At 33.6% G+C, this 15853-nt stretch overlaps 1 protein-coding gene across 2 annotated transcripts in view; it reads left to right on the forward strand.

Annotated features, from left to right (window-relative positions):
* Positions 1-2266: 2266 nt before the first annotated feature.
* Positions 2267-15853, forward strand: part of LOC132706839 (serine protease gd-like) — a 38187-nt gene continuing 24600 nt past the window's right edge. The window contains exons 1-7 of one of the 2 annotated variants that reach the window (XM_060678421.1): positions 2268-2642; positions 5775-5837; positions 6003-6156; positions 11492-11666; positions 14726-14869; positions 14928-15179; positions 15230-15332. In XM_060678421.1, coding sequence (XP_060534404.1) covers positions 11549-11666; positions 14726-14869; positions 14928-15179; positions 15230-15332 — 617 coding nt within the window. In that variant the 5' untranslated portion in view covers positions 2268-2642; positions 5775-5837; positions 6003-6156; positions 11492-11548. Of the gene's footprint in view, positions 2643-5774; positions 6157-11491; positions 11667-14725; positions 14870-14927; positions 15180-15229; positions 15333-15853 lie in introns of both variants that reach the window. The other variant, XM_060678420.1, reaches the window with a different exon arrangement.

Consider the following 15853-nt stretch of genomic DNA (forward strand, 5'->3'; position numbering starts at 1 on the left):
GTAAAATACTGGTGGATAATATAAAAAAATGTTCAGAAACTTATAGTTTTTATTAAGTTAGTTTTTACTCTTCGTATACTTCGAATATTATGATGTTTATTTTAAGGTTCATTACTGTTAAGTTCGTATTACACTTGGCCTTCTCATCGGCTACTTTATTCTCGACGTAGGCGAACTCGAAGATAATTCCAAGAAAACTGAGCGACAACCCTGGATTGTTATCGATAAAAATTGGAGCTGCAAAAATGCGTGATTATACACACACGTTTATTCATTTTTAGGACCTTAACCCAATTGTTATTGAGATAAATAAATTATATCTAAAATCCCTAAATGTCAACGAAACTTTTAAGTACTCACGGCGAATACTCGCATGAAGCTGTAATGAGTTTAAAATTTTTAAAAATAACCCAGGAAAGAGTTGAAAATAAAATCAAAGAAATAATCCCCTAACCACAACGAATTTAAAGGGATTTAATAAATATGTTACTTTCATTCCTTAGAGCTATTAACGGTGATTTAGATGCTTTTGGTGGCGAAAAATTGATCAGTTAATAAAACAGCCAGTTATAATACTATATTAATAAGTTGAACAACACTCTTCGACAGATTGGTAAAAACAAACAATTGTTGCAGACAAGAATTAAATAAATTGCCTTTATTATGTAAAAAGCATTGTTAGGAATAATGCCTTGTGTACAATGGAAAAACTAAATCAGATCACTAATATTTATGAGGTCGTTGTTTCAATACTTCAGGATTCAGAAAATTCTATGACTTTTTGTAAGTTAAAAACAATGCATCCAAGTATCATTACTATATATAAGTATTAGCTCGTTTACAAAAAATGTAGGTGTAGAAAGTATGTAAATTAGTAAAATAAAATTACGTACTTGTTAGATGTTCGTTATTCGAAAACTTTGGACTTTTCCATCTCTATTCCATACCAATATATTCAAATTTCTCTTAAAAAATAATTTACACTACGTATACCAAAATCATACCTGCCAACAAGATTTTGATCAAAGCAAAGTAAATAACCCATGTGCAGTAAGCCTTTTGTCCTCCTTACAAGACGTAACGACGTGCGAACAAATCGAAACCATATTGAATCGTCCATTGAGTATTGGCACTTCCGAAGGAACAAATTTTTAATATAAAATGCCTAATTCAAATTGAAGAATAAAAACTGTTTGGAACCTCATGATTGAAGTTCCATTTGAATGAGAGTTAATACTTAAAAATACTACAACGACACATCGAGGAAGCCAAAAGCAAAATAAACAGCACGTTTAAGCCAATTCTGTTTCCCGATATTAATTAATTACATACATTAAATCAAAAAACTTCATCTCGACGATAGTCTAGAATTAAAAGATCGTGTAAATATGAACAAGCCAATTACCCAACTTGAAGAAATCTTGAAGAAACTCTCCATGTGGACAGTTATGATCTACTCTTTGCTGATGATTTTCGGTGTCTACCTGATCTACAGAAAATGCTGTCCGATGTTAAGAAGCAAGAAGACTAGCAAGCAGGGCCAAAACAGTTTTGTCGTGTCGAATAGGTATGCTAAATATTTTAGAAATTTAGATTGTAAAACTTATTATCTAGATAAAAGTTTTAAATATTATCATTTTAGTAACAGACAGTACCAAAACTGACTTTAAAGTCGTACTTGTCTCATCTTTAGTGACGGTTCACTAGCGCATGCACCATCCGGCCGAATTGATTAGCCACAAGGACGAGATGCGAGACCATATAGTGCCTCACAACTGTTATCTAGAGAAGCTGAAATTGTAAAATATTTTTTTCTATCTGTATGTATTCCAACTATTCGTATCCATAAAAAATTTAACCAAAAATTAAAATTCTTATTTGGATTAAATCTAGCCTGCAAAACCTAAATGACTAAATGAAAAATGTTGATTGGTATAATTTCATCCGTTACTGTATCAACATTTATGAGTTAAAAAGAAAGCTGACTATGCCTGGATATCACGTGAAAAACGTTATCATTGCAACATTTTCAAAATTTAAAAATCCAAGACGTTTCCGTTTGTGCCTTCTTTTACGAAAGGCGCAACGCGCTGGTTTTATTAATAATATTTTTTTTGTCGTCATGCCATCACCCACACAAAAGCGTTCGGATTTTCCGCGTACCCGGAATATGATTAATACGAGTAAGTTTTAGGCGCGCACGTTTGTTCTTTTGTTTAGGAAACAAAACACGCCACAGGCGGTCCGATCATCGTCAATCTACCTACGATTTAGTTGGCTGTGATTCGTGTTTAAGCGTAGCCGCCTGCTAGATCTTATAGAGCCATCAATTCTGCGTTACATAAAGACCCAGACGTCTCGTAACGGGCAACATTAATCATTAAATCGACATTAATGGTAATTCTGCGCAAAATTTCGGGCACAAAGCCGTCGAGTCGGGATATCAATTTAACACTCGTCGTCGTAACGTGCGTTATTATTGACGACGGTTTGTTTATAATTGTCGACCAATCGAAAAATTCTAATTTGCTTCCTAGTCATCAAGGTGATTCGCGGTAACGAAAAAAAAACCAGTTCTCTCTAATTGTGACGAATATCGGTGAAATACTTGTGACATTATTGCAGTGGGGTGTTTTTCCGGGGTAAGTTCGTTTGAAAGTTTTTTAACAAAGTACAATTAGTTAAAAAAAAATACGGTGTGAAAATTGCACTTTATATTTTATAGACATCATCATATGACATGACATATTGACAAAACAACGTTTGTTTTGACTTTGAAATTTGGATATAAAGGCAGGTTTGTGCAAACATTTTGAGTAATAAAAATTAATACGCATATCTGGAAGAGTTGGATATTTTTTCCTTGAGGATATCGAATGATTCGGTTTAGCAGTATCGTCAACTATTTTAGAAAAGGCTTAAGAGCGCGTAATTTTATTGCATTGCCATTGCGTGAGCCACTTCATAACTACAAGATAAGTGTTATCCACCTCATACAATAAAATGTATTATTTAATCAATTTTTATTACTAAAAACTCTTGCGCTAATCAGCATTTACTGTTTGTTTGAACACATTATTGTAAGCAATAAGAGACCCTCTTTGTCAATCAAAAATTTTCCATACTTCCTGAATTCCTTGCAATAGTCCCTTGCTATTTTTAGACATACAATTGCTGTGATATAGCCGTTTCATCATTATCCCCAATATGTTTTCGATTGGATTGATGTTAGAACTGTTATACTTCGCCATGTCAAGTCCAAAGATGTTTATGGGACAGGACAGTTGTCTTGTTGGAAAATATAATTATTTTCCGGTTAAAGCTGTTCCACACTGGGAATTGCAATATTTCGGCATAACTGTGACCAACAAATCTTCCCTCAATACGTCATACCACTCCCATTCCTCTGACAGAATTCTAGTGTTTTTCGCGCTTTGGAGATGGTCATCCTCGACTATCCAAACGAGCGCCTGATCTTCTTGAATTGAACTGTTTCTTTGTCAGAATCCTTTTCCGTTTCAAACGTTTCTTCTTGTCTTCACTTTCTATTAATGGAAACAACAATTGTTCTGCTTACATTAAACTGTTGGTTTAAATAAAATAAAAAATGAACTCGTCTCTCAAATGCCGTTTACTACACTCATTGTCTAATATACTATTTTCTACTCCCTTCTGTAAAATATACATCTATCTAGGGTGCGGAAAGTGTCATTTTACCACTTTAATTTCGCTCCTTACGGATCCGAGTCACTTCGAACATTTCTGGGATATTAACGCACGAGTTTGGTAGCAATCTTTCGCAGATATTACCTTACTGCTTCAATTTTGACGTTTAGCAATTTTGATGTTTATCATATCGGCGAATATAGTCGTGTTGTTTTGCAAAAACTAACGGTCTTGGAAAAACTATATGATCCAAGACATTTCGTAAACTTTTTGAGTCAGGTAGTGCAGGTGGAATAAAGTGTGGGTTGACCTTCAGAACTTTTTCCTATAAAATCGAGGAAAGCAAATTTAAAAAATATATCTTTTAGCAGCCCCATCTCATTTATTCAGAAAGTAGACCCTGAAACTAGATTGACATGTTAAATATATAGTAACGATCCTATTCTAAAATTTTGAGCTACACGAAGAATTTCGCGACGAAATTTATTTTCAGTTTCGTTCCTCTTAAAGCCTAAGGCTCCCTTTGTAGAAGTGAAGTGAATAGCCTAGGTTTATTAATTAGTCTATCATAATCATGTAATGTTTTTACTATTTTGTTTAATACCACTTACATTCTTTGAAAATTTGATTTGCTATGAGTTTCCCATATAGAAAATGGTTATATATAATGCGAGACATAAAAAAGCTTTGCAGATCATGTCATTTTTATATTTTTAATTAAATTAAGCATAAATCCAGTAATTCACAGGTTTTTCGATTGATTTAATAAAATATGAAAATCAACTCTATCAAAACACTTTCCCACCATGATCTGTAAATGTGGTAGGATGGTATATGTGTGTATGTGGTGAATTGGTATACATTATTTCGCTTTAGAAGTTGGACAACTATTTAATAAACATCATAAACAGAAAAGTTAAGGTGAGAATTGTGGCGAAAAAACTGTTTAAAATGGCCTTTTTTTTACTTCATGAAAATTTTAATAAGTTAAACATTTAAACCTATAGATTGAAATCACCCTTTTATGCCAGCTTCTCATTTTTTTAACCTCCGACTGCTAAATATGCCGCTTTTTACAGGAAGTTTTGAAAAAGAATTTAAATACTGGTCACGACCTTTCTTTGGTAGATAATGTTATTACTGAAAAACTTTTTCAAATAACTCTGAACTCTATTTACCCTATATTACACACCGATACCAACATTTGTTTCCAATCTAGCGTGCGGGAAGCATCGCTATTCGTGTTGTTTTTCAAAAATTTATCCAGAAAAAGTTTAGCATGCATCACGTTTGGTTAGTTTTTAAGATACTCGCTACGCTCCGCTGTTGTCAAATAAACTCGTGATTCAAATGCCGTTTATAATAAAAGCATCTAACAGGCACGTTTAAAATCGCTGAAAACACCATAGAAAAAATAATAAAACTAATTCACAAAAAAATAAAAAAACTGGAGTCTAGAAGTTAAAATGACATAAAATTTATATGTGACAACCAGATAGAACGCATTAACGAACATAAAACAGCGTATAAAAATATAAGTACGGATTTTAATTATGCCTTTGATTTAAATTCAGAAATGCACAATTTTATCAAAATGCATCAAAATGTTGTAAACTAAACTTATTGAAAGCAATGAGATATTCGAATTTATTACTTCATGCCCAATCAAATTTAATTGGAACCCGTTGTTAAACCTAAATTTAAAAGCCCTACAATAACTGCAATTAAGAATTCAGGAAATTTATAGAGGTTTGAAGATTGTAATATTGTGTATTATTTATCATTCTATTATTTAATTTGCACATTCTCCATAGTAATAGAAAAACGTGCTTTTGCGCGTCGAAAATATTTCGCTTAGTGGGAGCAAGGAATTGTAAACAATTTTTTTTCGAAAACATGAGAATAACTTAGTATTCTTTTTTGATTTTTAAAAGTAAAAATGGTTATTAAATATTGTCTAAAAGTTTAAATTAAGTGGTTGTCAATGGTAATTTTATTCATTTGAGGAACCTCGCTATGTGCAAAGCGTTTAATTTTTCTATCATTGACTTAATTTCTATTCATTTAACCAACAACTTAAAATGCACTTAACAATTTATTTTTTTTAGGTCAAATGTAAACGGAAAAACCTCAGGCAGAGTCCAAATTACGACCCAGTGTACATAGTATGTGTACGTACGTGTGTATAGTATTTATTACTACTTAAGTCTATTTATTTTTTTATATTGTTTGTATACGAAAATGCATTCCATAGCTTTGATAGCTTGTATCGTATTAACTGTTACCGCGGTAAATGCAATGTTTAAAAATCACATGCACTACAAACCCTACCCCAGGCAGCAGTTCGATCTGTCCAGCCCTTGCCCGGACAACTTCGAATACAGGAGGGATGAAAACGGTGGTTTGATAGGTATCGTGAAAGTGGAACACACCGGACAAGAGAGAAAAATTCAACTAGACATCGAACTATCCGTAGGAAATGTCGTAGAGGTAATGCCTAGTAATGCACGGATATCCTCGCCTCTGTACAGAACGAGTAAACGGTCTCATTGAATTCAAAGTTATGAGAAAATGACAAACATAAAGATTGTTACGGTGCAAAATTTAAAATTATTTTAAAGTATACAGGGCGCCTCAAAAATTGAACACCCAATTTTTAATTTTTTTTGAATTCGCTTTGACATTCTTCACCTTTTACAATTAAGAATAACCTAAACCCAATAGTTTTTTTCAATATTTTAATTTAAAAAAAATAGTTTTCACACATTACGAGAGCGCTATTATTTGTCGATATTTGATATTAGCATTATTCGAAGAGGTCGTAAAAGATATATGCAACGGAATTTTCTGAACAGGAGAAATAAATTTGTTGAAACCTTAGATAAAGCAAGAATTATTAGCATTTTTTTATGAAAATAAGGGTCAAATTTCAAATTCACAGAAAAGGCAAGCAATAATAATACCTATTAGTACAAATTAACTTATTTTTAATTATGATAAGTCTTTTTCGTATATTTTGTTGGACGTTCCTTAGCATAAGCGGTGTTATTCGATACTATTTTCTGGTGTTGCAGGAATTCACAAACACACGATCTTTTACAAAAAGAAATCTAGTGGTGTTAGGTCAGTTGATCCAGTAGATCATCCAATGGAACCACCCATTTCGGCGGATAATTATTTTAAAATTATCCCACTTCTCGATGGTAATGTGGAGGAGCTCCATCTTGCTGAAACCACATTTGTTGGATTTCTTAAAGAAGTTGAGGTAAATCATTCTGGAAAATGTTTAATTGGTTCAAAAAAAGTATGCAATCCAATAACTTTAAACTATTTAGAGAATTTCTGGATTGCTCCTGCGTTGGTTCTTGTTGAGTTGAACTAACTGACGTTTCGCCAATCATGCTGTTGGCTTTTTCAACCCTTAACTGAAACTGGGTCGCCATTCTACTCTGCAGTTGCTTGAATATTGTTTAAGGGGGGTGGAGCTAAATGAGAAGCATAAACACCGTCTCGGATAACTGATTCCCATATTGGTGACCTGAGTCGCGGTAAAGATTGTTTGGTTGCTTATAGATTTCTATAGAATCTCGGATTTTCCGTTGGTCTAAGAATTGATTAGATACAAGAATTTTAATTTTATCCAATAAAATCTTATGTCCTGTTTCGTAACTGTGTTCGGCAACGGCTGATGAGTTTATTTGTCTTAGTTGTAAGGATCTTTCATGTTCATCGAGTCTAGTTGATATTTTTCGTTCAGTCTCTCCAATGTATTCTTTGCCGCATATGCATGGAATGCTGCACACTCCTGGCATCTCAAACGGAAGTGAATTTTATGATGGAATCCTCTATCTTTAATATTAAAATTATTAGAGAGAAGAGCAGAGGTAAGTAGTATTATTTCTGGGTTCAGTGACTGAGATAGTTTTACAGCTTGGTAAACAAGAGAGTTGATAACCGATGATTTTTGGGCCGGATGGTGAAAATGCATTAAGGTGTCGCTCTGTGCGCATAGGTTTTCTGTAAACAGAATGACGGTAAAACGTATATTAGGGAGTATAATGTCTAAGAAAATCTAGCAGGGAGTTTTGACCATGAGGCCAATTTTGGTTTCAGATGGAAGATGTCGAGAGCTTTCTCCTTAAAGGCTTCAATAATTATGTTCGTTATGGTGTTAAGGGAGAACCCATAGCTGTTTCCGAAGTTTGTTTAAAAATTTACCCGTTATATGAAAAATATCTACTAGACAAACAATTTTCAATTAAGATTGGTTTGATTCAAGATTTTCGGATTTTAATATATCTGAAATGATCTTGAGAGTTTTAGTAAAGAGGGATTCTACGTCGAAACTAACCAGAATATCCTGTGGATCTAATATAAAGCTTTTTAATATGTAAGATAAATTTGTGAAATGGTGTAACCGTTAAAAGAATAAATAAATAAATAAACATCTTCCGTCCATGAAAAACTAAATTCCGTTTCAGAGGCCAGGAGTTTACCGCATACCATGTATATGCGGCAAAGAATACATTGGAGAGACCGAACGAAAAATATCTATCAGGCTCAAAGAACATGAAATGAATGAATGAATGAAATGAATTAGAACTAAAAGTTCAGATTTTCAGGAAAATGATATATAATATTTACAAAGTACCTGCTATCATATATACCGAAAAATGACCATAAAACCTTAATTAATATTGTTGCGAGAATTTAAGTTCAATAAAGGGGAGGTATTTAAATCTAATTGAGATTGAACTGGATAACTCTATTAATTTTTTAGACTTAACTATTTATTACGAAAGTGCAAAACCAATTAGATTTTTGAATATATCATAAACCTTCACACTTGGACACAGTCATACATAACAGCTCAAATCACCCTTATACACACAAAATGGCTGCATTTAACTCTTCTTAATACGCCACTCCCAACAGCAAATTACAACAAAGAACTTAATATCATGAAACAAATTGCACTGAACAACGGCTACAATCCGTCCATTATAGATAAAATTATAAATAAAAAACAAATACAGACAACAGTAAACTCTATTTATCCGAAACCTAATACAGAACACGAACAGTTTAAAACAATTACATACATTGGAGAACCTAGTGAAAAAGTTTCAAAACATTTGTCAAAATGTGGTTTAAAAATAGCTTTCAGAACTAACAACACAATAGGAAAATGTTTAAAAAACAATAAACCGAAGCGTCCAAAATCCCAAACATCAGGTGCCTACAGGTTGAAATGTGGATCTTGTCCTAAAATTTATATTGGACAAACAGGTAGATCCTTCAAGAAACGTATTAACGAATATATAAAAGCGTTTAAAAATAATAGTCTAGATTCTAATTATGCTACACACTTAAACACAGAAAAACACATTTTTGACGACAATTTTGATATATTACATACAGCCACAAAAAGTAGAAAATTAAATTTATTGGAAGTCATGGAGATTAACAAAATGAGACATTGAAATGTATTGCTTAACGATCAATTAGATTTAAATACCTCTCCTTTATTGAACTTAAATTCTCGCAACAACAATGATTAAGGTTTTATTTTCATTTTTCGGTATATATAGTAGCAGGTAGTTTGTAAATATTACATTTGATAAAGACACGGTGTTGTCGAAACAAGTGTCATGTCAAAATATATAATTTCGTGAAAATCTGAACTTTTAGTTCTTATTTATTTTGATAAATGGATTTTCATCAAGTAAAAGCCTCTTCAGTTCAATTTTTAAAATTCGTGCATGTAATCAATTCTTCTACCAATGACAAATACGAGAATCCATAGAAATCTATAAGCAACCAAACAATGGGAATCAGTCATCCGAGAGGATGTTTATGCCCCTCATTTAGGTCCACCCACTCAAATAATATACAAGCAAGTACAGAGTAGAATGCGAGCCAGTTTTAGCTAAGCGCTGAAGAAGCCAACAGCATGATTGGCGAAACGTCAGCAAATTCGACTCAACAACAACCGACGGCAGGAGGAATCCAGAAATTTTGTAATTAATATTACAATACCCTGTGGAAGTTTATTTGAAAAATTGACTTTAAAATGTTTTATTCCACGCCGCATATGTTACCAATGGTTTTGGTTTTGCACTTCCCGTACCCGGAATGCATTAACTGTTGAATTAGAATGCATGTTACGAGGATTAACTGCACCATTAAGGCGAAAAGTAACATTGTCAGAAAACATTAATTTAGAGAACAAATTTTCATCGGCCTCTGTTGCTTCATTTATAACGGTGCAGAAGTTTAGCCTTTGTTCAAAACCACGGTCTAGAAGTTTTTGGTGTAGTTCCATATGGAATAGTGCTGAGATTAACAATAGATTGGGATGTATCATATAAGCTAGCTACTTGATAGCTTCTCATCTGGGGATTATCTTGAACTTAAAGTAAATTTTCCATTGTTTTTGCGCATTTGTAGCATAGCGGTTTACCACTTTCATTTTTACCACCAAACTGTTACATTAAACACTGAAGATATTGTGTAGTTGGTATAGGTCTATGTTGGCACTTCGCCTTATAAAGTCTTACTGTCAACAAATTATTTTTTCCGCCTCACCCAGTATATAAATTAAATTAATTCTGCTTTAGGAAAATTCATACTAAATTTTTTAAATAAATTACTGACAACACAATAAATTTTATGACTTTATTTACTCAGCTGTCAGATAAAAATTTGACAAGGTCATTTTGTCAAGACAAACTAATGTTATACCAATAGTCTTTGACGAAAAGAAGGATAAACATCGGAAAAATCAAAATAAATCGCAAAGTATCAAAAATGGAAAACAGATATATGCGATACTTAATAAAAGTTGTAGGTTTTTGTAAGATCTTTTAGAAAAAATAATTATCTAGGTATATGGGGGACCATTTAAGAAAATCGAGATTGTTGAATTTAAAATGATCCGCATATATTCGTTTATTTTGAACAGCCTGTAGCATCTAGTTAAAATTCCGTTGCATATATCTTTTACGTCATCTTAATAATACAAGTGTTAAAACTATTATTTTCTTAGTAAAATTAAAATGTTGGAAAAACGATTAGGTTTAGGTATGTATTATTGATAAAACAGTTGAAGAACTTTAAAAACAAAATAAAAATACTAAAAATTGGGTGTTCCGTTTTATGTTTTATGCGTCGCGCTTTCTTGAGATACCCTACATACTTTAAAATAATTTTAAATTGTAGACCCTAACAATCTTACAACTTTTGTATTGTATTTACAATTTTCTCATAACTTTATCGTTGACTCACTCTGTACGGCTCAAAGTTTTTTTTCAAAGAAGCTTTCACACACTCCTGTAATACTATTTAGAAAACTTCTGGATTCTTATTGCGCCGGTTGATTTTTTACTAATAGGGAACTGGGTATGGCCAAACTTATGAACATATGAAGAAAAACTCTGGGTCATTCCTCGTATTTGTTCATAATATTTACAAGAAAAACATATTCCTGACAAGCACTATTCAATTAAGACGGGAAAATTTGAATCTAGAACCAATATGGGAATCAATCATCCGAGACAACGTTCATGCCCCTGCTTTAGGTCCGCCCCACTCAAAAAAAAAAAAATTAAGCAAGTACAGAGGCGAATGGTCACCAGTTGCAGGTAAGTTCTGAAGAATCCAAAAAGTTGATAAGGGAAACATCAGCAAGTTTAGTTCATCAACAAACTACGCAAGAGGAATCCACTTTTCTTCTTGAGTCTGTTTTTACTTAAAACTCTTAAACTTTTTCTTTGGGAGAAATATATAGATTATGCAATCTCAGATACATCTTCATTTCTTTCAGGGTTACAATGGAAAAATTCAACTAGCTTTCGACAAAGAAAAGGTGATCGATGACATTATGCATGGAAGGCCAGTTTTCTACAGGGTCCTCTTCCCCATGTGGAACCGGATACCACCCAAAGTTACCAAAATTTTAGTCAATGGTTATTTGATTTGTACGGGTTCACCTATTCCTAGTAAGCTAGCGGCAATATTGGTTCGTTATAAAATAAGATCTTTAATTTTTTTTTAATATTTCATTCAGAGCAACTTTCTTTTCGGCCGTGAGTATAACAAACCTTATCAATCAGGTTTCAAAGCATCTGTTCAGGTTTTGATGATCTGAACTATATCAATGAAGTGTACCTTTTTCTCATAACAGAACAAAGCTTTTCCGATTTTATAAGTTACGCCGCGGACTAAGATTTCACGTTTATAATTTTAGAATCAACAATTCAGCTTGCCAAAATGACTGAAACGCAAAAATTTCTAATCTTTGTATAGAATGAAGATTGTATGATTCCATACTGTCTGCCTTTGGTATGTGCATTCGGTATGGTCTGTTCATAGATATAAGAAAGTGACCAATTGTTTTGAATGGGATTATCCTAGAGTGGTCATTAACATACAATGCAACAAGAGTATTACCTAAAGTTTCGTAATTTAAATTTAGGTAAAATTGTGGTCCGTAATAGGAAATAATTTTATACCTACCTGTGTCTAATATTCTTTAGTTTGGTATACTATTTAGTTTAAGTTTATTAGTAATCATTCTTATTTCGTGTGTAACACAGTGTGTTTCGAATCGTGTGCGAATTATGCAAAATATGTGCGAGTCTAGTGTATCTCAGGAGATGCTCCCGCCCAAATGTAGAAAACACTATTCTATTGAGACTAAAGAATTTATAAACAATGTTTATTTGAATCTCATTGAACGTGGTGCCAGCAAGCAAGCATCTTTAGAAGAAACGGCCACATTGACGAAAATTCCAACATCAACTTTATGGAAAATTGTGACTAATCCCATTTCAACGAGGAAAAAAAGAAGCGATGCTGACATTTTTTCGAGTGTAGATGAAAGTGATCAAGATATAATACGGCGTAAAATTTACCAGTTATACGAGGAACAAAGCGTGCCTACATTAGATATCTTAATTAGGAGGCTTGAAAAAGATGAAACCGGTGTTAAATGTGGCAGAACTACTTTATGGAAGTGTATTCAACATATGGGTTTTAGATTGAAAAAAATTGACAAAATTCAAGTTTTCATGGAATCTTTTAGAATTCGAAAGTGGCGACTGGAATATCTAGAAAAAATTAGGATTTACAGAGAAAAACAAAGGCCATTCATTTACTTGGATGAAACCTGGTTCGACACTTATGATACCCCGGAAAAGGGTTGGGTTGGCTCAGCTGATAAGTGTAAAACAAACGCCCCATCAAAAAGAGGTAAAAGAATAACTATTTTGCATGCTGGCTCTAAAGATGGTTGGATACCAAATGGACTTTCTTTGTCTGCGAAAAATATTAAAGATTCTTCTCTGGATTACCATGAAGACACCACCGCTGATTTATTTGAAAGTTGCTTTAAAAACAATCTAGTTCCAAGCATTCCTCCTAATAGCGTCGTTGTAATGGACAATGCAAGTTATCGCTGTAGACAGTTGACTAAAACCCCTTCCTCGTGACACAAAAGCAACAATCCAAAACTACATGTATAATAACGACACTTATTTTCACGAGGATTATATCAAAAAGCAATTAATTGAGGTTCTACAAAGCTTGAACCTACAAAAGGAATACGTCTATGATAATTATGCAAAAAATCTAGGACATACAGTTTTAAGGCTTCCAACTTACCATTGTATATTTAATCCCATTGAACATTCGTCGTAACAATGTTTTTCCCCGTGTTAAGTACGGACCTGTTCGGCCATATTTCATTCTTACAGCTTGCCCTGGTCTTTCCTTAATTCGTATCAGTTAGTAACTTTCTTATATCTATGAACAGACTTTACCCACCAGTTTCACGGTAATTTAGATATCTCGGAAACTTATTTTAGACCTTTTCGATATTCTACTTATGAGTTTCATAACAAGGATTCCATTAAAAGAACAATATTCTCTACCTACCTCTCTACCTATTATATCATTTATATTTTCCCCGAAAAAGTTACACCAAGGATTCCGTATCTCCACAATTTTAAATTCACTTGTTTCTTCTTGCCACTCAAGCATCAAATATGTCACCGTGGATGTAATGCTTGTTCAAGTTTTAGACAGTCAATGTAATTTTTAATTATAGCATAAAGTTCTAGATCATGAGTATATGAAAATATTTTGGAATCATATACCAACAATCAATAATAAAAAAAGAAAAAGCAATGGGCCAAGATTCCTGTGGAACACCTGACGTTGTTTAATAATAGTCAGAGTATTAACCGCTTGCAACAACTCCCTGTGGTCTCATATACAAATATGATTCTTTCTATTCCCTTCTGTAAAATAGTTAATTATACCCCGATCTAGCGTGCGGGAAGTGTCACTTTACCACGTGATTTTCTTGTATCATGCATCCGAGCCACTTCGGACATTTCCGGGATAACACCGCACGGGTTTGGGAGCAATCGGATGTTTCGGAGATTTTACCGCACGGCTTGAATTTTGACGTTTGTCAATTCTGACGGTCATGTCAGAGAAGGTATTCGTGCTGTTTTGCACAAATCCACCCAAAAACCAAGGGTCGTAGAAAAATTATAGCATGCAACACGTTTGGTAAAATTTTTAAGTCACTCGTCCTTAAACACTCACTTCGCTGCGCCCCGCTCGTGCCAAATAACGCGTGACTCAAATGCCGTTTACTACACTTATTGCATAATAAGACATTTAACCAGATTATTATGAAAAACAAAATTGTTAAATAATTTTTGCTGAATGGCATTATGTGACATTGTCGAACGCTTCAGCAAAATCTGGATAAATAACATCAACTTGACTTTTGTTGCCCAATCGGTCAGCAATATATTGAGTAATTTCACAAAGATTTGTAGATGTAGAATTTTTATTAAAAATTTATTCAAATATTTTAGCATGTCAAGAACTGGAGTTCTTAATATCAACAGCATCAACTTTTTTAAGGAATTGTGTTTGTTTTTAATGAGAAGATAAATAAAATCCTAAGCTGTTCAGCAAAAAAAAATACAATTATACCTTTAAGGCTAAAACTGACTGCATTAAATTGACTTGCCCTTTCCAGTTGCTTTGGTGCCCATATTGACTACCATTAATCTCCAACACAAGCTGCGGATAGATGTGATGCCTTTGTTTTCATCGCCCGAGCCCGCTGTTGCCAGTAGACCAAGTTCATTTGACAATGTCGCATCTGGCGATTCCGACGTCGGTAATTATGCACCAACAACCAAATGTGACGGAACAATTGATAGATTTTGATTTTTCAGCTGAACCGACAAATTTCGATATCAGACGATACGACGCGGCTTTCAGCAACGAAAACCCGTCCAACACGAACTCTTTAAATAAGAGGGAGAATACGGAGAACCCGTTTTTAAGCAATAACAAGAACCCGTTCAATTTTAACCCCCCCTCTCGAGCCGATCCCGGCAAAGCTTTCCCTGGAAATCCTTTTTTTACGGCACTGTCCACGCCGTTACCTTCTAGAAGTCCCGAAATCGAAAATGTTTCCCAAGACGGTACTATAATTAGATTGAGATTGAAAGCGAATACCAATTTTTTATTTTAGAGTTTCAAGTATTTATACCCAGAACATCAGAGGCACCCATGAGGTCTGAAGCAAACGTTCCCCAGAGGGCTTTTGAATTTAAACCTCCTTCTAGAGAGACAAAGTGAGTCGACCTATTTTTAGAGTTAATAAATAGTTTTATTGCTTTAACGTTAACAAAATTTTACACCGAATTAAATTTAGTAGCAAGGGGCCAAGAAAATCAGACATCTGACCCCAGCCAAGGACTGTTAAAGCCCAAAATTTGACATTAAACTTAACTTTGCATAATATAAACATATACAGCATCAATTAAATTGTACAAGCTATCTTAGCTATAAGGTAGCTTGTAGACAGGTGTAATTAAATATGCACTAAAAGTAAAGGGTTCATTAATTTTCTAGTTATGAATTCTCGCAGAATTTGTAAATTGTTTTTCTAATCTTGTTGTTTAGAAAAGTCGAGGATCGTGTTTGCAAGGGTCTAGGAAGAAATCGCGAAAACCATGCGATCGAAAAAGTTATTGGACGAAAATATCCGCGAGATCCAGTGCCATGAATCTTGGTAATTTAGAAAAATATACATGGTGTGCCCGGTATTCGCAAAAAATTAAAAGTTATGTTACTCCTTTAACAAAAATTGGCT

The sequence above is a fragment of the Cylas formicarius genome, unplaced genomic scaffold, assembly GCF_029955315.1.
Source record: "Cylas formicarius isolate icCylForm1 unplaced genomic scaffold, icCylForm1.1 PGA_scaffold_8__14_contigs__length_24414737, whole genome shotgun sequence".
Classification (NCBI taxonomy): domain Eukaryota; kingdom Metazoa; phylum Arthropoda; class Insecta; order Coleoptera; family Brentidae; genus Cylas; species Cylas formicarius.